Below are 23,097 nucleotides of genomic sequence, written 5' to 3'. Positions count from 1 at the left end.
ATTACCTACTTGTGCCAGTGGAGGCTACCTAGATAAGAGGCAGATGGTCCGCCCATGGTTTGCATATATCAAGAGTCAAACCCCATAAAAGAGATGGTTTGTTCCATCTACCACTCCCAAGAATTATTTCGCAAGATCTATCCTTTTACTACTCAAGAGTAACCTCTATAAAATCTCCGTCAATATCTTCCATCTTTTCCATCCTTCACATCCTCGATTCAATCTCTGTTGGCCCATCCCATTCCACTTAGAGATCGACCCTGTACCCTGCAACAAGAACCCGACCTCAGATCCTCCGGCATACGTCCCAACCATTCAAGATGGCAGCCGACTCGCTCCCAAGCTCAAGCTCAAACTCAAAGACACTGTCATCCAAAAGGTTTGTTTCAAAACGATCCTTCAATATTGTCCACCTACTGATAAGTCATCTTTTCTAGCTGTCTCTGCTCAGGCTCTAGTCATGGAGGATCATCACGCTCCAGCTCCTCCGCATCAAATCGCTGCTCCAGCTGTAGCTTCCGGCCCGGATCTCCACTTCCGGGACGCACCGCATCCGGAGACCGCGACAAGAACGCCTTCGGCCACTTTCATCTCTCGGGCTCAACTACGGGTGTCGCCAATGGGAACGACCCCCTTGCAGCCGAACTTGGTGCTGAATGGGAAACTGGTCAAAAACTCGGCCATCAAATGGCCCATGGTCTGCCCAACCTGTCGAATTTGAACTGAGTACCTATAACATTACATGCAGTCGAAAAAAAGAAGAAGAAGGGCATGTTGGGGTCGAGAGGCAGCGAGTCGGATACAAGAACAATAGTCGCGAGACAAAGTGTGCAGCAATATTGTATTTTTTTTTATTTCTTTCCAGAGTTTCATCTGATATTGCTCTTCTCCTCTTTCGAGTATCGGTTCTTATTGCAATATGGTATGCACGTCGAATTGACAAACTTGGTCAAATTGGAATATAGAAGAATTCAAAAGCGGGTTCAAGTCCTTAACTGTACGGAGCACAAGCCATACTATACTATAACATAACCTCTGTATCTATATAAGCAAGATCCTCTCTCCCTCCCCGTGACATCATCGTCAAGCACCGCCACAGCTCAGCTCAGCAGCTCATTCATTTCGATGCTACTATGTACACGGGGCGACGGGTCTTCCTCCGAGTCTCCCTACTTCTCCCCTCTGCCGTCTCCCCAACTGCCGTAACGTTCCATGCGCGGACGGATACCTTATGGGGGGGCGGGCAGGCAGATGCGGATGCAGATGCAGATGCAGATGCAGATGAACTAACGGAGACTCGGAGAATATTTAATTTTAAAAATTTAGGCAAGGTACTTGTTATGTTAGTACATATGATTTGCAGTCCCGGACCATCCATCCCGTCCTTAACATTGGATACATCGAGACATACGGAATAGGTCTCTTTGAACGCACACGCCCCCGGGAACCCCCTGCGAATCGCACTTCAACAGAGCCAGATTCGGGTATTGACTCGCACATCACATCCTTTCTATTGGATCCATGATTCTGTGTATATCCGAATTGCACTGCACATATCCGTTGCACTCACCTCTCATTGGCCTTTAATAAAAACCCTTCCCTTCTCTGGCCTGCCTTGTCCTTGTCATTGTCCTTGTCACATCACATCAGCGCCGCACGCACTGTAACACATAGGTACTGCCACTGCACGCTTCTGTCCCGTCTGTGTTACCAAACACGTGCTATTACTCATTGTATCGTCCGGGCGGTATTCACATCCTCTTCTTTTCCTCTTGCATAATCTGACTCGCTCACTCTCCTCTGCTCTGCCGAGCCTCATTCCTCAAGCTCAAGCAAGACGTGCCGCCGGCCTTATTCCATGTCCCGTCCCACCACAACGCATCACTGGCCTCGTTTGCCCGTTCTTTCACATCCATACCATAACGCCTTCAGACTCAACTAACCCCCAATTCTCTGCTCATACAAAGCTGTCTAACAACAAAGATCAGCCTAGCTGAATCAAACTGTATATATGGATATATTTGACATTGCAAAACTGTTGTCGCTCTCCCCAATCTAACGCCGCCGGCTGTAAATGCACAGATGCTTCAGCAACACCACCAGGCCGTATTCACCCTCCTTTCTCGCTCTCATACACGTAACGATACACAAGACACAATCATAACAAGAGGATTATAGTACATGTGGCGTCTCGGTAGACACAAATTCCCGCCGCACTAAAATCAAAACAACAAAAATCAAACAAGCCATGTATCTGGACGCTCCACATGATCCAACTTCCATCCATGCAAATATCAACAACGCTTATCGCCGCCGCTCAGGGTCATCGGGCTTGTCGATCAGACCGCCAATATCAACTCGGTTGGGCCTTTCCTCGCGTGTCCGTGGCCGAGGCTGCTCTGGCCCTGGCTGGGCTCGAATTGGTGGAAGCTGAAAAGCTGCTTGAGGTCGATACACGCTCGCAGGGGGCAGTTCGCTTCGGGGAACATTATATGATGGGGGTCCTCCATACTCTGCATGACTTGGTGATGCAGCATACGAAGTTGACCCCGCCCCACCAGCAGCTCCGGGATTTATGGCGGCTGGCAACTGTGTTGGGGGAACAGCAGCCGGTCGAGATACCAGTGGGACTTCGCTGAATCGACCTCTGGGCATATCAAAGGGTGGCCCTGGTGGCACCGGTGTCCTGTAAAGAGACTGTGGAGTTGGCGGCTGGGAACCATACGCATGCGAAGCCTCTCTGGTGGCCGGCGAAGAAGGTAAAGGGTACGCATGCCGGGTTGGTAGGCTCAGGACCATGACAACGACGTAGATCGAGCCCTCCTTCTCGAGCCCGAGTCGAACGGGATACTGTCTCGGTTGTCCATCAGCAGATCTGAAAGTTAGGTATTCATTTCGGTCGAGCTGGAAGCGTCCGATATCCTCTGCGCCAAAGCCAAGTCCCTGGATGATATGGTCGAGTCGAGAAAGTATTGGTGGTAAATAGTTCGGCTCCTTTCGTGTTTGCTCTTCGATCAGTTGACTTCTAATCGACGCAACTTTCTCCCTTTCCGCAGGAATAACGACATCCCCCAAATTCTGTCCCTGGAGTTCCACATGGCCTACAGCCTCCATAAAAGTTGGCGATGCCTTCGCAAAATCCATCTTCATGTTCAAGAAAGCAACAGGGTCTGCTCCTCGAGGCCCGGCCGATAGGGGGGGTGGGAAAGTGGGAGCGTCCATGTTGGGCCCTCGCTCAAGATATCTCGGGTTCATACGTTCCCTATTATCAAATCATTAGCATTTCGACAAGATGCCAGGACGCCACGTCATCCGCCTTACCCAGGTCCCATTGGAACGCCCGAAGGGTATATGCTCAATGGTCGCCTCGCCGTAGTATCTTGCGGATGAGGAAATCTGGATGGATCATAGCGAGTTTCACGATCGTCTCTTAGTCGCGGTCGTCCTCGCTTCTTGTGTTGAACATCGACGCATGATTCTTCCTTCCCATTCGTGATACATCTCGAACATGGACGTTGTGCTATTGATGCATTAGCGCTCCTTGCCTTTGCGAAGTCATATCAGAAGCGTATATCGATATGTGCATTCCGCCTGGCCATATCCGAGGCATCGACAAGAGACACAACATGCATTTAATCGGGTCCTCTTTTTCCTATGATACGAAGTCCAGTGTGTAGAGACCCGGCCGTGGACTGGCCAGGTTGGCATCATCTCCCAATCTTGGAGGATTCTCGAGCAAGGAAAGGGATTTCACAGCATAACGTAAAGGAATAGGTTCTCGAAAACATACCATCACAGCTAATCACGAGTTAGTAAAGCTAGTTCATATGGGCACATAAAGAGGACCACTTACCGAAGATGCGCTCGTTTACAAGGGACGCATGCAGAGGCCACATGACCTTTCGTTTTCCGCTGCGATTTCGGGGAAGTCATAGGTTGATTCTCAACCACTGACGGGCGGACAGACGACGTGTAAGACGAAGGTGCCCCAGGAATTCCGGGAGGAATATAACCAGATGACTGGGGCATAGATGGCCCTCCTGGTTGGATGTACGAAACAGGTCGAGGTAAGGTCTCTTCTGTCCTTCGATATGAAAACGGTGGTGCGTCTGAGGGCCCTGGTTGGAATAATCTGGGAAGCGTGGTCTGCATGTTGGCAGGTCCTCGGTGATCAGTCGGTAATTGTTGATTTGAGTTGCCCCAGTAAGTATCGGTCTGGCTAGAAGCTGAATATCCCACTGGTGCTTGCCCTCGATCCCCAGCGTCTTGGGGCTGCTTCGAGGGGAGGGGCGGAGATCCTGACATGGGTGGAGAGGGATATGCTCGGTATCGAGCAAAAGAGTCTTGCTCTGCGCTCTCGGATACCCAGGCCAGGTCTAAGGCAATTTGCGCCAGGTCTGAGATGCCGCGGCGTTGGCCGAGCGGGACGGAAGCTGAATCGGAGACGGATCCCTTGATGACCATGAGGGCAAAGTTGCTACAGGATTAGTGGCTGGACAGACAGTAACTCCAACCCTGAGCTAGAAACAACAAAGATAGACTCTGGGTTTGTCGTCTTGGTCTGTTTTTGCGATACAATCGGATTTGATCTGGGCTAACTTCCAGTTGTCGTCAATGGCCACCGGTCAATATCCAGCTGACCTGGACAAAGAGGTATCTCTTGTTAAGCTCCAGGTGCAAATTCAGCAGCTTCTTACCAGTCCGACAACCCCTTCTTTCGAGTTGCGAGCTGGAAGGTCGTTGAAGCTGATCTTGATGGAGATGTGCCCCGCTTCTAAGATCTGCGGAGCTGAGGTGGCAGAGGAGCAGAAGTTACCAAGGGCATTCGGGATGCTAGGCTGACGGTTGTGAAGGAACACTCCAACGGTAGCGAGTCAGGGATCAAAGAAGCGACAAGCGAGTGCCAAAGCGAGGAGGCGTGAGACGAGATGCTGCACCGTGATACTACAAAGATGCGATCTTGGAGAGGTCCTGGTGATACAGCGTCAAGCCGTGCAGTTGGGAGGTCGAGACGGAAGCGGCCAACCGCAGATACTCAGGGCCGGAACCTGAGAGGCGGAACCGGGTGAGGTAGAGCGGGTAGGTAAGTATATTTGGGCCCCTTGCTGGCCGGGAGGCCGTGAACACAGGTGATCGGGCTGTGGATGGAGACTGTTCGGTGGCCTACGCTTGGTTTTTGTGAGACTATGTATGCAATAAAACCTTCTCTCTGAGTGGCAGCGCGACTGAGATGCAGCTTGGATGGATCAGGGTTGGTGACAGGGCAGTTGGACCCTGGTTCGGATTTTAGAGTGGCTGCTAAGTCAATCAAGGGTTCCGGTAGATTTCCATAACGAGAATTCTCCGCCTCCCTTGGTCTTTGCAATATGCGCCAGAAGATCACCAAAGTGAGAGATTTGGCGCGGAAGCAATAAGACAGGATACGTGATGGTGATTGGGGCGTTATATCAGCTGGAAGTAGTGGTATAGGCGATGTAATAGTGTGAACAAGCAGAAGCAATATTAGCTACAACCTTCCAGCCTTTGCTTCTCGCTGAGCACCTAGTGAGAGGTTCTTGTTAATCGGTGGAGGGTGCTCTTCAGTTTTGATAGCGGGGGTGTAAGGCAAGATCAAGATGAACAAGGGCGGTCGAGGGAAGACGCTGAATGGAGTGAGAGAACCGCCGTAGTCAAGTCGGGCTCACGCCGACTGGCTGGGTTAGATATCGGCCGTCCCGAAAGGACGGAATTGAGAGAGAAGGGCAACAAAGACAAGCAACGAGCATGTCTATTGAAGCAGTAGTAAGTTCTGTATCTGTACCTGTACCTGAACAAGGAGAAAGCAGGGACAAGGATGAAGTCGAGAATGTTGAGTCCAAAACAGAAGCCTACGCCTGAGACCAAAACTAAGACTCAGACGAAAGACAAAGATGCAAATGTAAATGCAGGTGTTGACAAACTTGACCTGGTACGATACTGAAGTCTCGTCTTTTCCTAAGTAAGGGCCCGCGCAATGGGAAGCCCAGCCCAGTCCAGCCCAGTCTAAGCAAGCCAGCTAGACTAGGGCCATGAGTGTAAACTTCAGGGCTTGTGGAGATAGTCTTGGTGGCCCGTTATGAAGGTTGTCGAAGTGCTCAACGCCCGGCCGAGGGGGAGGGGTGCGACAAGGAAAACCCTGAGAACCCAGCAAACCTGACCCAACCAGCACCTTAGTGCCAACTTGCTTGGTAACCCTACAAAGGTGTAAGTCAAGAAGGACACATGATTGACATATGTGAGTTCATGGCCAAGGATCACGGTAGTCAGCCAAACTACAGAGTTCAAATAGGGTATGGACATTGTTTAATTGTTGGTTATTGAGCAGCATGCGAATGATTACGGAACTTGAAAGCATTTTTTGTCGAAACCCATGACATACTTTGTCCAGGAAAGCCGGAAACACCACAGCTCACGACCAAGATAAGCCACCGCGAAGTCATTTGTGGAAGCTCAAAGAATGATAGACTCTCAGGAGCCATTTGGACAGGGTGAGTGGCCAGTCGAAGGAAGTTCAGTGAGGATAGAGAGGCATTGGCCAATTGATAGCCCATGGGCCACAGCAAGTGGGCTGAGTTGTAGTTAATAATGGATCGTACCCTTCACATCACTCGTGGCTGGGAGCTTGACCCCAAGAGAATCCAGGTGTCAACCTCATTACTAGTAGATCTGATCTATCCGCCGCTGAAGAGACATTCAACGTCGACGTTGTGCATCGTGTATCAGTTGTGCAAATACAATGTAGTATCAGCTGGTCCATTGCTGGAAGCCATTCATTAGGTGCATTGCACGCGGATGTGCACAGGAAGGCCAAGGTGGAGCTCGCATGCGACTGGCTCACAAATTTGTCCTCTGTCCATAATAAACATGATTGATAGGGATGAATTCAGGTACCGAAAGCTCCAAGACTCGCAAGTTTTACGGGTTGGCCGCAATATGGGGGTGTTAATTACACTATCCCTTCAGGGTGTGTGTGTTAGCGGTGGCTTTGGGTCATGTTGTTGGCGTTCATGACTGGTACGGATACTCTTGGTGGACTTAGGGTCTCCAGTGTAGGTAGTGTTCAAACTGAAGGCAAAGCCACGTTGTGAAAATCGGCAGCGATTGCTCGGCCGGTGCTCCGAATTAACGAGGCCATTCATGATGCCTGCGACTGCAATAGGAACTAACTGAGGTACACACAGAGCCCTGCTGTCCTGATACTGGGCCACGGACAAAACTCAGGGGCGCAGGGCCGAGGTTGCAGCTAAGGTTTCCTGAGAACGGGGGCCAAGTAATAGATGGTGATGCAAGAAACAGTGGCCAAGCAAGATGAAATGCGGGTTGGGCCTGTACAAAATGGAGGTCGGGAGTTTTCCGCTCCATGCCTCGCTTATTAGTATCTTGTGAGGCTTGTCTTGAACATAGTTGACGCTCAATTAACCCACTAGGTGCTGTATCACCGTGATAGGAGAAGGGTAGAGCTCCGTTTGGGGTTTGGTTGATGGCGATCCAAGCGATATTGGCTCAGACGAGTTTAGCTTTATTGTTCCGGCCGGCAACGTTCAACGTCCATCAGCCCTCAAACGAGCCCCCCCAGTGGCCTGGAATATCGAACCCTGGGGCATGGGACACCTAGCCCCTAGGCTAGTATCGCGAATCTAGCCAGACATAGCGACGGCGACGGGCGGCGCGGAAGACGAGGAAAAAGTGGCTGGATTCTCGCAGGAACATGATGGCCAGGGTGCCAGGTGCCAGGTGCTAGGCGCTAGGCGCTAGGCACTAGCTAGGTGCTTTGGTTGTACTGTGGTGGGTGGTCTTGATCCCTGAAATAGAAAATTTGGTGTAGATGTCTCTTCGTCAGTACATACGTCACAATTCTCATGGCAGATAGGTACTGGTAGATTGTAGCTTGTAAGTTTTGTGATATCGTCGTGACATGTACCTAGAGGCCTCACTCATACCTTTTTCGCCTCTTTCCCTTGGTGAAGCCTGTAGACAGGAATCAAGTGACAGGGCCTATTTGAGGAAAGTGCCTTCTGGTTGACACGGGGCCTTGTCATTGTTCTCTACAACAGGTAATTGCATCCATGGCAGCTACCTACCTTACCCAGTCACTTTTCGAGGTCGTGCTTACCTCCAACTTAGATTGGAAGGAACCTTCCTACGAAGCCAGCTCAACCCCAACCATGGCCAGCGCCGATTAACTTTTCCTAACCTTTGTTTGATATCGCGATCTCTTCATGTGTAGCTACAAACATTGTTCTTGCCTTGTTTTGCCTCCCAATAAATACCTAGTGCATCGAAATACTGACGTTACAGCATGCCGAGAAATACAGGCGCAATGCCGTGAGATCTGGTGTCAGGGTGCAAGGTTTAGCCCCAGTCAGTTGTACCACGTATTATCCCTGTTCTCTGGTTCTTCAACACTACGTTTTCGACTCGCTCGCCGGATCACAACATGTTGAGCAACACAAGACGATACGCCGCCGGCTCCCACTATCTTGTGGGGGCATCCTTTTGTTCTGCAACCGAGCACATGATCCAGGGGATCGTTGATGACGCATCGCAGGTTCCAACTCCAAGCCAGTGCTATTAGGAACATCCCGAGTCGATAAGGAGGCTAGGGTGGCAGCCCGGCCCGTAACGAGGGACACTCAGATCTCACTACTATGTATAAGCTGCTACGCAGGTGTTCTACTCAAAGGTACGGAGTAGACGCTTCGATGATTCGTATAGGCCTTCACAAATGATCCAGATGCACTTGTCTATCAATAAATTCAGAGCCGGCTTTTCCAAACATGCTCACTCTGGCTTCACGTCATCTTCAGAGTGCGAGCAGCTCTTCAGGCTCCCTCTACTAGCAGATTTCGTCCCCCTCCCCCCACTATGCGGCTGTCACTGCAAGGCGCATAGTGTCAGGTTAGGAAGCTCTGGGCGGGGCTTCATTTCAATTAGCTACAACGAAGAGAAGCATCCGAACCTGGCTGCCTCAGTCGTCTGGTCTTCTCGGTACCATGTCTGCCTTTCCAGGTGTTGCATAGAGTCGCTTCGAAACTGACTCGAGTTGTGTGGTTTGGTGTCTAATCAAGTTTTCATGACGTTGCCTGGTTGCCGTCGACTACTGCAGCCTTTAATAAACGGCTGACTACTGGCTAGTGCGATCCCACCGACCACTCCGAGTTCTATCAGGTAGGTATTGCGCAGGAATACATCTGGGCCCTGCACTGCGCACCCAGGCAAAGGAGCAATCCGTGCTATCTAGTGGATGCAACAGTACCATCGTGGACACTTACGCAGACAAATTTTCCGTCTCGTTGAGCGCTAGATCTTTAATCGCTGAGCTTGATTTGTGGTGATGGCGGCCCAGGCAAACATACACCCTTGTCGCTAAAGCAGGCCAAGCATGGCATGCGCATGGCATACCGGATGAGCCATGCTGCTTATAGGCACCAGTGCATATTATCACATCTTGTCGACGTCTGCGGCCATGATTAAATCTCCGGTTCCAAGGATGTTTTACGCCGCCGCCGCCGTCACTAATTTTCGACATCGTTGTCGTGCCTCTACATCGGCACTCCTCCTCCGAGCGGCCGCTCCTCATTATCACCCCAGAAAGTCACAGTACGACCATGCAAGCTCCATAAAGACGGAGAATCGTTTGCACAGTTTCAACACACACAATCGAGACAAAGTTGTGTTATGTATGGAGGAGAGTGTTTTGGCTGCAATACCTTTGATCACAATTTTAGCTCAAGGTGTGGCACAGCAGACTGCTTCTGGAATCTCGTCTAATAGTACTAAAGCTCGATTATTACGTCGAATTGACGTACTGACCTCTCATGCTATATAATAGAAGAGGATCGCGTAGTTATATTGCAATGGGGGCTCAGTCTATGCATGCTATAACTTGCCAAAACTCGGGGCGTAGTTCTGCTAATCACCTCGGGAAATGTTCTCCTGGCTGGATGGCCGTCCACTGATTCTGATCCCAACTGACTATGTTCGGGGAGATTCAAGGTTAGGGAAATTTATATTTGGTGACAGGTCACTTGGCCTTGACTGCAGTAAGCGAGTCTTTGTTGGGCCTAGTTGCGACCGTTTTGTCAGACCAACTCTGGCCCAATGGCTAAAAATGCCCCGAGCCAAAAGTCTGGCCCCTATCGGTTACCCCTAGTTTCTTGGTCATGACAATCATGGCGCTAGGCAAAGATGCCACGGCTAGCAAAAAGGTATGGAAGACTGGCAGTACATCGAAACTGGCTAATGGCCGTCATTTATGGAGTAGCTGGGAGTCCAAAACTACCTAGTTGTCGTCATATCCACTTGCACACAAGCAGTACGAGATGTTCCTATCCGCGGTAGTCGATGGCACACAATCAATGTCTGATGTCTTCTGATTCAACACGAGATGAATCAAAACAAAGCTGAGACTGCATCGATGTACAACAATATGGGGAGAGGGAGGACAATCACGTACGCTCTGGCAGTTATTATTCAGTTCAGACCCCTAATAAACTCGTGTGATCTATTATACAAGGCCTAGAAATGCTCCCGAGGCGGGGATAGATACCTAGACTAAGCCCTCTTCTCTTCTTCTCGACTGCATGCAGCAGGACCGCAGGGAGCTCCTTCAAAACTCTGGCATCGCCTGGGAGCCACTACTTTGATCATATCTGGCTTGACTCTTGTGGCAAACACAGCTGATGCCACATATACTCCGAAGGTAGATGAGGAAGAAAAAGCACAGTTTGTGGTGATCGTCTGTCCATTCATGCAGCTTACCGGAGAAAGTACCATGTGGTCCAGAACAAGTTGGTAATGTCTTGTTAATCGTTAGACACCAGCAGTTGTGCCGTCGTAGTAAACCTGCGAGGGGACACATTTCTTGAGGCACCCCTGGCAGCAGCTTTTGATAAGCCACGAACCAAATGCTGGGATATGGCTTCACGGTGCGTATGTATGCATTCGGAAGTCCATTCTTACAATATTCAGAACCATTAGGCAATGACGAAGTGTTTGTGGACAAGGTTCAAGCCACGATCGTCATGTCAAGCGGTCAAATACTTCCTCCAGAGCCCAGCGCCATCAATTTTCCCCTGGAAGATCCATTGGCGTGTCTAGGGACGATGGTAGGCGCTATGTCTATATTTGGGAGCTTTCAATCTCACGTCTAGGTTGTTTCTCGTTTTTATTCCTTATTTCTCCAGTCGCGCCGACAGAACGAATAACGGTCAACACTACTGGCAGCCCCCTGTTCAGCTGTTAACCCCACGTCGGACCTGACAAGCATGGTGGTGTGGTATGTCGGCCAAGCCTCGAAAGAGTACCTAGCCAAGGAGGTAAGGGCCTCTCAGTCAGTATGCTGGAGTCTAGCCCTCACTATTGAGACATGGGAGGCTGCTAGACCATGTCTAGCAGGCTTGATCGGACGAGTCACGTCCTCACCGCAGGTCTGAGCTACAAAGAGGCTGAAGCAGTAAAGTCAACACTGCCGGTCTTCTTAAGTGTCTCACCCACACAACAACAGCCTTAGCAATGGGTAAGAGTTGGCCGATGGGAGGCAGAGCCCATCCCCGTTGGATTTTCCGACCCAGACTCGTCCCCCTTCTGAATCACCGTATCTCGCTGTTGACTTGATTCATTAACTCAGGGAAATCCATTGCCCAATTGCCAAGGCGGGCAGACTCGATACTTCGGCTCTGTTCCTGAAAGAAATCTCCGGGAAGGTTATTCGTATAAAAAAAAAATGTGGCACTACCGGCAGGATGGTTCGGTGTGGATATCGGCGGCGGCGACGGACGTTGTTGATAAGCTAACGAAGCATTGGTCAAACTATCGGGCAATTGTGCTGGCTGTGACGTTGGCATGCAGCACCACCGTTTCTTCTGACTCGGTTTGGCTTCTAGTTTAAAGGCGTTGATTGGATATGAAAGGTTATAGCACACTGGAAAGGGAGACCATTGCCTCGAATCCACGTTCTCGGTACAGAACATGGCGCGCCGTTCATCCCTTCAAGTTGCGACGCCCCTTACCGACGCAAAGGTTATCACATCTGACTAGCGATGCTTCCCGTGTGAAATCTCAGACAGGAAAAGCAAGTCAGGGTGTGACCATTGGGACGGAGGCGGAAGAAGGGGCGCAATGCAATGCGATGCGATGCAGGGCAGGCTAAGGTAATGCAATGCAAGCTCTGCTTCTATCCTTCGACTTTAGGAGTTTCATAACGCGGATGTTGTCGGGCATGCTAGGCGTGTGTGGCACACCGATTTAAGACACCTGCTAAAGAAATGCTCCTATCGTGGCAAAATGAAAAGGTCTGGAGCGTCCAAAGAAATACGGTCCAGCTGCCATTGAGCATGGGCACTTAACCTGCCAAGCCATGTCTTTGGTGCTGCCCAATGAGTTGGAAGTCCACCGCCAAAGAATCAGCAAAGTTGCGAGGGATGAGGGCATTTCGATCAAACAGGACAGCTCCACCGCAGAAGGACGGCAAGACGGGCACCCCGTTATTGGATGATAGATAGCCTGAGCTATTATGTACATTCGTTAACAGGGATTGTGTTCGCTTCTCTGCGTGTGCAACTCGCAATGCTACCCTACACTACATTTACTAGAGACAAATTCTCCTCGAGTCTCGGTGTGGCAACCTGCACATCGAAAGAGGCGCCGGATGCGAGATGTGTGTGTAAATATGCTGGGTACACAACATGAGATCTGATGATCTCATCAGAGCAACACACTTCAAAGGACAAATAAGAACTCTGGAAAGGCATGAGGCGCTCGGGCATATATCGATCTGCAATTGAACGAACACAATCCCAACTAGTGGTGAACTATACAGATCCACATGAAGGGTAAAATCACGTAAATTGGGAAGCATATCGCTGGTGGACAATAGCGAAAATGATATTATAGACAGGGATAGATGTGAATATCAGATAGAGCTGAAACTCGAGACAGATAAGATCACAATGTTGACCTGCTATAGCTTACCACTTTACTTCATGAGCTAACAGATATTGAAAATAAAAAGTTGGACTTCTTTTCTAAGCCGTACAAAGAGTCAGGTCAGTTTAGTATATCTTTCCCGTGCCTTCCATTAGATCGGTCAATTTTGGTACAGTAGGTTAATATCACAAGTTTTCTTGCTCCCGTGGATTGCCAAGTGCTCTCTTGGTTCTTTCCTAGGTAAGGTACGGAGTAGGTACCTTAGCTTGCCCGAGAAGGAGCAGACGGGAGGAGCCATGGAATACATCCAATACAATGGATATCAAATACGAGGTAGGTGGGGGTCTAGGCCATCGCCGCCATCCATATTGTGACTACCAGCTCGGGACTTTTTTTTCTCTCTCTCTCCCAGCGCCATCGGAATTTCTCTCCAGATTGATCATACCATCTACATCCTTTACCAATGTTAAGGTTGGGTGATACCATAGGATTGGAATCTGAGAACCAGCCGTATGGACAGCTTATTAGCGTCTGATCGGATCGGCAGTGCCAAAGAAAAACGGCTTACGACCTTGCAGATAATCAATCAATCAGTCAGCCCGCCCGCCCGCTTGCCTGATCAGGCGGGGAAATATGAAAACGCGCACGCCTTGCATCACTCAGCCAGAAGCAGGGAACCCTAACCCAGAACTCAATCACCAAAGAGCCATGAGCCTGACCTCTCGTTGGCCCCTTCAAGATACGTCCGCACCCTATCAGTTGACCTACCAAGCCAACGGTGAGGTTCAGTAACGTGCGGAAATTAGCAACCGCCAGTAATGGACAAGCACCAGCTACCGCCAGCCTGATCCTTGCCTGCGATGATGACACTGCAGATCATGTATCGGATAGTATCATCGCTCGCACGGGCTGCTACCACTAGGGTCTTTTATCTCAGAATGCCGTAAAGCGGAGATTTAGCACGAGACCAGACATCGGCCATCATCTTCTTCTAGGTTGCCAATGCCGCTACCAAGGGCATCCAATGCCGTGCCTGCTCATCCCCAACATTTTCAACTTGACTCTGAGAATTTTCCGACATCCCGGAGGTCGCAACCAGCCAACTACATCCCGTCCAGACTACTTTGGTGTGGCGTTCAGCCAAAGGCATACATGGGGATTTGACAGCGATGGCACAGTCCTCATGCTGGCTCTCCCGACTTTAGGGTATCTACCAGGATAAGGCAGGGTAAGCCCCTGCAATGATATGCGCCTCTTGGGAAGGAAGCTCGTGGACACTTCGGGTAGGGGATGGACACATGGCAGTGGACCCCCGTCCGCCTCTCCACATGAGCATGCAAACCAACCTCATCAGCGGTCCTAATCACAGTGCAGTAGGTAGTTACAGGACAAGGCAGTTACAACATTGACCACACTCCAAGGGCAGACTTTTACAGTATCGATTGCAGGACCAGGAGATGTCGCTTGTCATCGAATTACCCTCTTGGGCCGGCCGCAGCATGCCAAACCATCGACCTGCTACTTATGGGCCTGAATCACGGGCTTGATAACCATCAAAGTCTATCTCCAACGCCTTCAATACGGCACAAAAAAAAAGTAACTTTTGATGCAGCTCGTGGGAGCGCTATTGTGGCTATAGCCAACTTGATGTCGTCCATCGTACGACTCCAAGAGTCGCGACCACAGTCTGTTTTGCCCATGGATCCAAGACACTGCAGCTCAATCAGAGCTGTTGTGGCTTTTCTCACACACCTGCGTTCTATTGGTGCCCCATCCCCGCAAAATGGTAGCTAATGACTGAACTGTAAACACCATCAGTGTCATGCGCCATTCCATTTCTTGGATCTGTTTACAATTTCATCTCACTAATGTTTGAAATCCTCAACCAAGATTCGATTACACATGTGCCTGGCAGCCTGAGCGGGGCCCTCTCCCTGGCACGGCCCTTTGACACTTTGGGCAGAGCTGAGCCGAGTCCGCTATGAGGATGAAGTTCCAGCAGGCTGGCTGCCAGCTACTGTACGATCCATCCAGGGTTGCCATTCATCCCACCAGACCCTGTCAACCAGGGATCTGGTCTTCTTAGGAGACGATTAGCATGAGGAAAGCATATCCGACAGGCTCAGAATGATCTTTGTTAGGGTCGATATTCTCGCTCACGATGTAATGTTTATCAGTTTCAACATTGCTTGCTCAAGCTGGGACTTTTCTTGAACAGAGCTTTCGGCCCGTTGTCAGCCTTGACCACGACGGCTGGTGCCGTCGTGCTCTGATAGAGGCAGCGCTAGTTTTGCGTAGGTTACTGCGGCTGGCCTGTTGCTTGAGGCCTCGAAGAACATGATATGACAACACGATGTCATGGGTTATTATGAACCCTAGGGATCAAGCTTCATGTCCAGACTAGGCCGGCATTATCTCATTTCTGCTAGCCCGCCAGGTCGCCAATACCGTACGTCACCTTGCACAGACAGCACTATTGCGCCAGCCAGATGCCAGCCCATGTTGTTTGACACCCTGTAGAATCGATAGCTTGCGAGCAAGGGAGAGGATGACCCATGAGGAGGCATATCACAGCATGGATGATGGTATCCAATATCCACTGAGCGATGGCAGGATACTAACTAGCAGTAAGACATGGCAGGATTCAAGGTGCTCAACTTCCTCTGGGATCGACAGGATCTCCAGTCTGTCTCGGGCATCTCACGAGACCTCAACTTTTATCAGCGTCTTATACTCACCCCTAATGTGGCCAACCAGGCGTAAATACTCCTATACATCTCGGGAACGGTACCTTCTTTTGAGTGGAAATTCGACATGACTTGATGCAGATTCGCAAATTCGTGGGACATGCCCTTCCAAAGGATGCATGCCTTAGGACACTCAAGAAATGCAACTGCACATAGTGCCAAAATAGGGGATGTTGACCTTGCCCAGCCAACGGTTCTGTAACATGCTAGGCCACTTGCCATCGATGTCTGGCGACGCATACTGAATCACAGAGGGACGATTCCCGAGACATGTATTGTACAACACGGGGGCCCTGATGACCACGAGCCCGAAGGCCTGGGACGCGGCCGTGTGCTTGTAGGTTGTGCCAACCCATTACACGCGGATAACTGCCTCCATGGTTTCTCATCTGCTCACATCGGCAATGACTATCACTGTGACAGACATAACCAAGACAACAATGAGGCGGTGGTTGATAGCAGGCCATTGTAAGACTCTCGATGTGGAGCATCTCGTACAACACTCTGCGGTACCGTCTCCATTTACTGAGCTTTCGGATGATCTCAGAACTCGCAAAGATGGCCACGCGAATTCGATTTTTCGTACAGGCCCACTACCGCGTGCTGAAGTGCTGAGGTGGCTTATTGTCTCAGAGAGTATTGCCGGTACCTGATTTGTAGCGGGGAACTCATGCATCTTAATCAATCTGAGGGTATGTGCTGCGAGATGAAAATGAATACCGTCTTATTGCTTCTTACTCCGATAGAGGCCGTTTCGCAGCTCTTGCTCATCAAAGACATTTAGGAACCAAAAAAGGGGGTACAGTGCTGGTAGCTGAAAGTATATGCATCTGTCTTGCATTCGAACCTGCGTTTTAGATTGCTTGTTGATTATGATCTGATCGTTGATGAGAACTTAGGTGAACTGGCTATCGTGTACCGCCTCGTTGGAACATCTACGGCGCCACCCAAGTGAGGGGCGTCGTGCCGCTATCGAATCTCCTAACGACGTGGAAAAAGCAATTTCGCTCACTCCTGTTCGCGGACCCCGAGGCCATGACACATTGTGCATCATAGATCGAGAACAGGACCGTGATTGAGACGATTAAACCTGTAAGCTGGAAAATGAAAGAATTCTTGATGCTTGAAGTTGAAGGGCATGGCTTAACAAGCACGGAATAGCAATATGCGGATAGATTCAGCCGATATTTGTTTCCACGACCGGCTGCCTGGCCAACAGTGGAGCAGGGCTTACAATAACGAGGCGCCAGCTTCAGCTCACTTCTACCTAGTGTCAAGCTGTTGATCCTGTGCCTATGACTTTGGACCACCAGACTCCCTTCAGCTTGCTGTCAATTTGAGAATGTGGCGTCAGGGCTTGCTTCGCTAGATGTCTCTCCCTCCCTTCAGTCACCGAGGGCTTGGGCAGCTAGGGCAGCCATATGCCAAAGTTGCCACGATGAGCGATGAGGCAGCTACACAGCGATGGCAGCATACATTTTAATTAGGCGAATGTTTCACATTCGGAGCCGAGCTTTAAGCTACTTACCGGCTTGTCTCTCTGAGACTAATGGCCATCAATTGGACTGAGATCTTATTGACCTTGGGGGTTATGAAATTTCTATTATGTCACGAAGTATATCTTGGGTATTGTTACAAAACTTTGGGTTCGTTGGAGATTCTTGACAAGGCAACTTGTGTTGAGACATGTGAAACCAATACAGCGAGGGATGAGTTGAAAAGATTTTGACACGCCGAAGATATCTGGATCTACTGTACTAAGTGTAGGCATGGAATCTGGATTGAGAGATGCTACATGAGGAGGTAAACCGAGACAATGAACGCCGATTTCAGGACTCCTTTCGCCGATCATAAATGACAAAGTTCTGCTCGTTGGAATCGACACTCTAGCTCGGGAATCGCCTGCCGAAGGCGTACTGATGTCTCATGTGCAAGTATCGTCCACAACGACTTTCGGAAGATAGCAACAGATCAGCCATAAGACATATCTCAAATCGGGTGCCGTATTCAACGCCCCCTGACCGAGTCTGGTTTGGTGTAGCACGACAAAATCCACAGACTCGCTTGGCTCCCTGTGGCGTTACGTTTACAGTTCCAGTCTGGTACAAGCTTTGATTTTATATGAGAAGGTGCAAAATGCATCGTCGCTCGCTATGGGGCAAGGCATGCAACTTTAGTGGGCGCCACAGTCAGGCCCTTCCAGCTGTCTCGAAGAGAAGCAAGTATGTGTGTGCGCAAGGGCGCGCCGGCTAGAATCGCCAGTAAGGATAACGTGAAATCACAGGAGAGGGAGGTTTTGTGAGACGAAGCGCCGTTTGGTGAACCGGATAGATGCGTCGCAAAGAGGGCTGGTTTGGGCCATCTCGGTGAGGTTGGATAGGCCACACCCGTCGCGAAGGGCAGATTTGCGATACGGTCGAATAAGTCGCCATAGATCGTTTCAAAGATGCAGAGAAGGCTGATGTATATCGGCGAGACATTATTCGCGGGCGATAACATCGCTGGCACAACTTGTCCATAGCATTAGAGTCGACTCTCGATGCCTCGGTAGTTGGTGTCCTCTGCCCAATGCGAGTCTGGCCAGACAAGACGAATCGCCTCCCAGATATGGCTATCCAAGACATGTGTCAGTGAAACCATAATCCTGTCGTCGGGGCATATAGGCAGCAGGGTTGAGAGTGATACAAAGAGGATACTTTAAGTAAGGGGTAGCTTACCTGACGTGAAGGATCTCCAGTCCATCCTTGACCTCCTGCGGAAGATCTTTGACATCCTTGCGGTTCTGGGCCGGAAGTAACACAGTCTTGACGCCAGCTCGGAGGGCGCCGATGAGTTTCTCCTTGATACCTCCGACGGCTGTAACTCTGCCCCGGAGAGAAATTTCGCCCTGTTTCACACAATAATGTTAGCATACTGAGCCATCTCAAGTCCACAGTGAGTCAATGACATACCGTCATTGCCATGGTTGGTGGCACCGGCTTCCCCGAGAATAAGGAGATGAGTGCGATCGCCTGGCCAATTCCACTGCTGGGACCGTCCTTGGGAATAGCGCCCGATGGACAGTGCACGTGGATGCTGCGCTCTTTCATGATATCCGTAGTGGGCTCTGGAGTGAGACCCAGCTCGAAAGCATGTGCCTTGACCCAGGTCAAGGCAACCTCAACACTTTCCTTCAGCACATCGCCGAGTTTGCCGGTAAGCTGAACCCTCCCATTGCCTGGCATATCAGCAACCTCGATGAAGAGGATGCTGCCGTTGCCACCGGAACTATAAGCAACCAAGCCCGTCACGATACCGGGGCGGCTCGTCTTCTCAGCAATCTCTTCTTCAAACTTCTCAATGCCTAGGATGTTCTCGATGTCCTCCACACTGAGGTCGGATCGGTAATCATCTATGTGACCCCCATCCTTGGCTTCGGCATACTCGACAGCTTTAGCACGGCAAACAGAGCCAATTTCGCGCTCTAGATTGCGAACCCCAGATTCTCGAGTGTAACACTCGATGATTTTGGAAACAACTTCCTGGTTGAATGCAACCTGAGTCTCGGCTAGTCCGTTGACCCTGATCTGCTTAGGGACCAGGTGCTGCATAGCGATGTGTCGCTTCTCGAGTGTGGTGTAGCCAGGGATATAGATAGTCTCCATTCGGTCAAGCAGAGGGGCGGGGATAGTGTCCAGGCTGTTGGCTGTAGCAATGAAGAGGATCTTGGAGAGATCAATCGGCATGCCAACATAGTGATCCTGAAAGTTGTAGTTCTGTTCTGGGTCTAGGACTTCCAACATGGCAGCTGAGGGATCGCCATGAATGCTGGCTTGCCCGATCTTGTCAATCTCATCAAGCAGGAAAACAGGGTTGGCAACGCCGACCTTCCTGAGACCCTGCACAATGAGACCTGGCATTGCTGCGACATAGGTCCTTCGATGTCCCCGGATCTCGGCCTCGTCTCTCACACCCCCCAGCGAGATACGATGAAACTTGCGGCCAAGAGCCGTAGCCACCGATCGCGCGAGACTGGTCTTTCCTACGCCAGGGGGACCAGCGAGAAGCATGATAGGAGACTTGTCCACCATACGCTGAGACTTGAGGATGTCAAGCTTAGCCATCTCGGGCTTTGCGCTTCCCTCAATCTCTGAGTGTTCCTCGGCTGTTCCCTTGTCTTTTTCGTTGGATGTCGCAGCTTGTCCCAATTCCTCTTGTGCCTTCTTGATCTTCTCTTCCACCTCATCATTGATCGATTGTTTAAGTCTAAGGACAGCTAGATATTCGATGAGCCTCTTCTTGACATTATCCAGTCCATAGTGGTCATCGTCAAGCTGCTTCCTCGCCCGGTTGAGAGTATCAGGGCCCAGGCGGTCATCCGTGGTAATTGTCCAGGGGATTTCGGCCAGCGTTTCGAGCCAATTGCGTGTCACTTGATATTCTTGGTTCATGGGCTGCATCTTCTGAAGTCGTCTCATCTCCCTATCGACTGTCTTGGCAGCATCAGCGGGAAGTTTAGCGTTGGATAGTTTGCGCTTGAGCTCGTCAAGCTCATTGGCCTCCTGGTCATCGCTTTGGTCATGTCCACCTGGCATCTGTCCATTGGGCGGCACAAATGCCATACCGGGGATTTGAGGTAGCGAACCTGGCTTGCGGTTTTGGTTGGTTTCGTTCAATCGATCCAAGATCTGGACAGGCATAGTGGTGAAGGTCGTGATCTTGAAATTGTTCTTGATACCGCCAACTTGACGCTCCAGTAACTCAATGACCTTAGTCAAGCGCACTTTGACATCTAGAGCTGCAAGGACCTCGAGTTTCTCCTCGTGCGTGCTCTCAACCAAATTAGCCATAAAGTCGGCAAGAAGGCCAGCTTCATTGAGCTCTTTCCTCATGATTAACATTTCAAGTCGCCTTGTAAGGACTGGCGAAAGAACCGGGCCATCGCGGGTTCGAGGAAGTAAGGAGGAAATCCTGAGGATCGTGACCAGTTCTCGAGAACGGGTTTTTAGGAGAGCAAACAGGTCTTGCGTCTGTTTATCGGTAGCATTGCCTGGAACAACAGTCAACTACAGGTGATGGGCAAGCGGTTACATGGAATAGCCTACAGTCTTCATGGAAATATGTCACCTTGGCTTCAAAATAGGGGCGCTCGCGGGTGAAGGAGTCAATTCGAACACGGGTTGTGCCTTCGACGCGCAGCGCAAATTCGCCCGTTCCTCTTCCATCAATGCCAATGATCTTGGCGGCAACACCAAATGTGAACAAGTCAGTCTTCTTAGCAGAGCCGGGAAGGACGTTCTCGATCTCAGCGGGGTCTATATCTTCCGCATCGCCAATGAGTCGCTGGCCGTTGCCACTGATAAGAGGGGACGAAATTGGAACGCAGGCGATGGGAATACTGTCGATACGTGTATCAGGGCCCTTTGTAGCAGCTTGCTCGTAAACGTGGGCGAGCAAAGCAGGAATGTCGGGACGGTTCGAAGATACTGGGATTCGCTGGACGAGGCCCGGGAGAAGGATGGTGCCTCGCGCGAGTGGTATCAGGGGCAGATTCGCGGTCTGTGGCTTTGCCATAATGCCACTGGTGATTATACAAGATCAGAACGAGATGAAGCAAACGCTATGCGAAAGGCTATGAACCAAAGAAGGGGACAGAAAGGGTCAAGGTTGGTTTCGTGATGGAAGCAAGAAGAGGAGAAAGTTGTTGATGTCAGAAGCAACTACGTACGGATACAGTGGCCGATGGCCGAACGACGTAGGGTGTGATTGCGGCAAGTACCTTGGAAGGAAGGAAACCTGGAGAAACACGGGGCCAACGCCGAAGCCGGGATTCATTGGCGGTAGTTCCACATTTCCTGCCGAGGTTGAAGCTACCTACCCATGGGCTAGTCATGGTGATCATTTTTATATATCAAATGATGTGATGCCAACACAGGAAAAGCCAGCGGAGAAGCTTCGGAAAGCTGTAGCATATTCTACGCGATGCCATATATTTCCATCTAGGTCATTTCCGCGTGTCTACTTAGACTCGCTAGCGATGAAGAAAAGTCGGCAGATGCATGATCGCCTACCGTATTGGGAGAAGTCCAAGGATGCCTTGGGCTGATAGAGACAGCAATCGAATCAACAAGGGGATACTCCGTATCAACTCCTTCTTGTGCTATCATGGAACAAAGCATATGCTGCTTCCGTTCAGTTGATGGATAGTATATACTTCCCAAGCACGTGCCTTCTATCCCCATAACACAGAAGCTTTCATCGATGACTAAGGTAACGCCAATGCCCCACACAGTGAAGGCGGGGCATCATGGAACCCATTAAACTCAGGCGCGTTTTAACGCGTCTCTTGATCTTCACGTCCTGACCGTGAGCTCTGCCTAGCCCAACTCAAACATCACACAACCACAATCATGTGTAAGTACACTATAAGACACCCGCTTTCTGTCAAGAATTGCAATTCTGACTCTTCTTCAAAGCTGCTTACTCCGGATTCACAAAAACAAGCTATGGCGCCCAAGGGGGTGACGATTCTGGCGGCTTCTTCGCCGGTGGTTCACAACAGGGCAGTCAAGGCGGCACCGGCGGCAAGGTACATCACACTCTCTCTACAACCGATAGTTACCACTCTTTCTCATATCTACTAGTCATACCAGGATGAGTCCTTGCGCCCTGTCACAATCAAGCAGATTCTCGACGCCGAAGAGGCATACGCTGGCGCAGACTTCAAAATCGACGGTTCCCCCGTGACACAGATCACATTCGTCGGACAAATTCGCAAGATTCAGCCTCAACCTACAAATATCACCCTCAACATCGACGACGGAACCGGCATGATTGAGGTCAAGAAGTGGATCGATGTCGACAAGCAGGACGATGCTGATCCCGGTTTCGAGGTGGAGTCTCACGTTCGTATCTGGGGTCGTCTCAAATCCTTCAACAACAAGCGACACGTCGGAGCTCATGTTATTAGGCCTGTGGCGGACTTCAACGAGGTCAACTATCACATGCTCGAGGCTGCATATGTTCATCTCTATTTTACCAAGGGCCCTCTCGGTGGTCAAGGTGGTGCCAATGGAGACGGAGATAGCATGTTCGTGGATGGTGGTGGCTACAATGACAATGGAGGCGGCAACGCTGGCCAGGCGCCTACTAAGCTCGCTGGCTGTAGTGGGCTTGCCAAGAAGATGTTCAACTTTATGAACGATACACCTGGTGGCAATGAAGGTGTCCATCTCAACGTCATCACCAACTCTACTGGCATGTCAGTGCGGGATGCTCTCACCGCTGCTGACGAATTGCTTGGCCAGGGTCTAGTCTACACCACAGTTGACGATGAGACATGGGCAATCCTCGAATACTAACATCAGAATTGAGTTTATGAGGGATGGGCTCCGAGAAGGGCAATTTATACGGAATACAAACTACA

The 23,097-nt window shown here is 50.4% G+C and overlaps 4 protein-coding genes; 2 read left to right on the top strand and 2 right to left on the bottom strand.

Annotated features, from left to right (window-relative positions):
• Positions 1 to 320: 320 nt before the first annotated feature.
• On the top strand, positions 321 to 726 carry FFUJ_04778 (uncharacterized protein; the record flags this gene model as incomplete). XM_023571895.1 has 2 exons in its annotated part: positions 321 to 379; positions 438 to 726. The coding sequence occupies 2 exons, from the start codon at positions 321 to 323 to the stop codon at positions 724 to 726; spliced, it is 348 nt and encodes a 115-aa protein (XP_023426122.1).
• A 1,578-nt stretch (positions 727 to 2,304) lies between these two features.
• On the bottom strand, positions 2,305 to 4,464 carry FFUJ_04779 (uncharacterized protein; the record flags this gene model as incomplete). XM_023571894.1 has 4 exons in its annotated part: positions 2,305 to 3,262; positions 3,322 to 3,520; positions 3,791 to 3,798; positions 3,854 to 4,464. The coding sequence occupies 4 exons, from the start codon at positions 4,462 to 4,464 to the stop codon at positions 2,305 to 2,307; spliced, it is 1,776 nt and encodes a 591-aa protein (XP_023427159.1).
• Positions 4,465 to 18,215: 13,751 nt separating this feature from the next.
• On the bottom strand, positions 18,216 to 21,245 carry FFUJ_04780 (related to endopeptidase La 2; the record flags this gene model as incomplete). XM_023571893.1 has 4 exons in its annotated part: positions 18,216 to 18,303; positions 18,410 to 18,579; positions 18,644 to 20,721; positions 20,777 to 21,245. 4 exons carry the CDS (start codon positions 21,243 to 21,245, stop codon positions 18,216 to 18,218), a joined length of 2,805 nt encoding a protein of 934 aa, XP_023426121.1.
• Positions 21,246 to 22,081: 836 nt separating this feature from the next.
• Positions 22,082 to 23,032, top strand: FFUJ_04781 (related to single-stranded DNA binding protein 30K chain; the record flags this gene model as incomplete). XM_023571892.1 has 3 exons in its annotated part: positions 22,082 to 22,085; positions 22,148 to 22,260; positions 22,316 to 23,032. 3 exons carry the CDS (start codon positions 22,082 to 22,084, stop codon positions 23,030 to 23,032), a joined length of 834 nt encoding a protein of 277 aa, XP_023427210.1.
• Between the last annotated feature and the right edge of the window lie 65 nt (positions 23,033 to 23,097).

This window comes from Fusarium fujikuroi, chromosome FFUJ_chr02 (genome assembly GCF_900079805.1).
Source record: "Fusarium fujikuroi IMI 58289 draft genome, chromosome FFUJ_chr02".
In the NCBI taxonomy this organism is placed as follows: domain Eukaryota; kingdom Fungi; phylum Ascomycota; class Sordariomycetes; order Hypocreales; family Nectriaceae; genus Fusarium; species Fusarium fujikuroi.
Note: the sequence above shows the minus strand (reverse complement) of the source record. Positions and strands in the feature narration are given on the sequence as shown.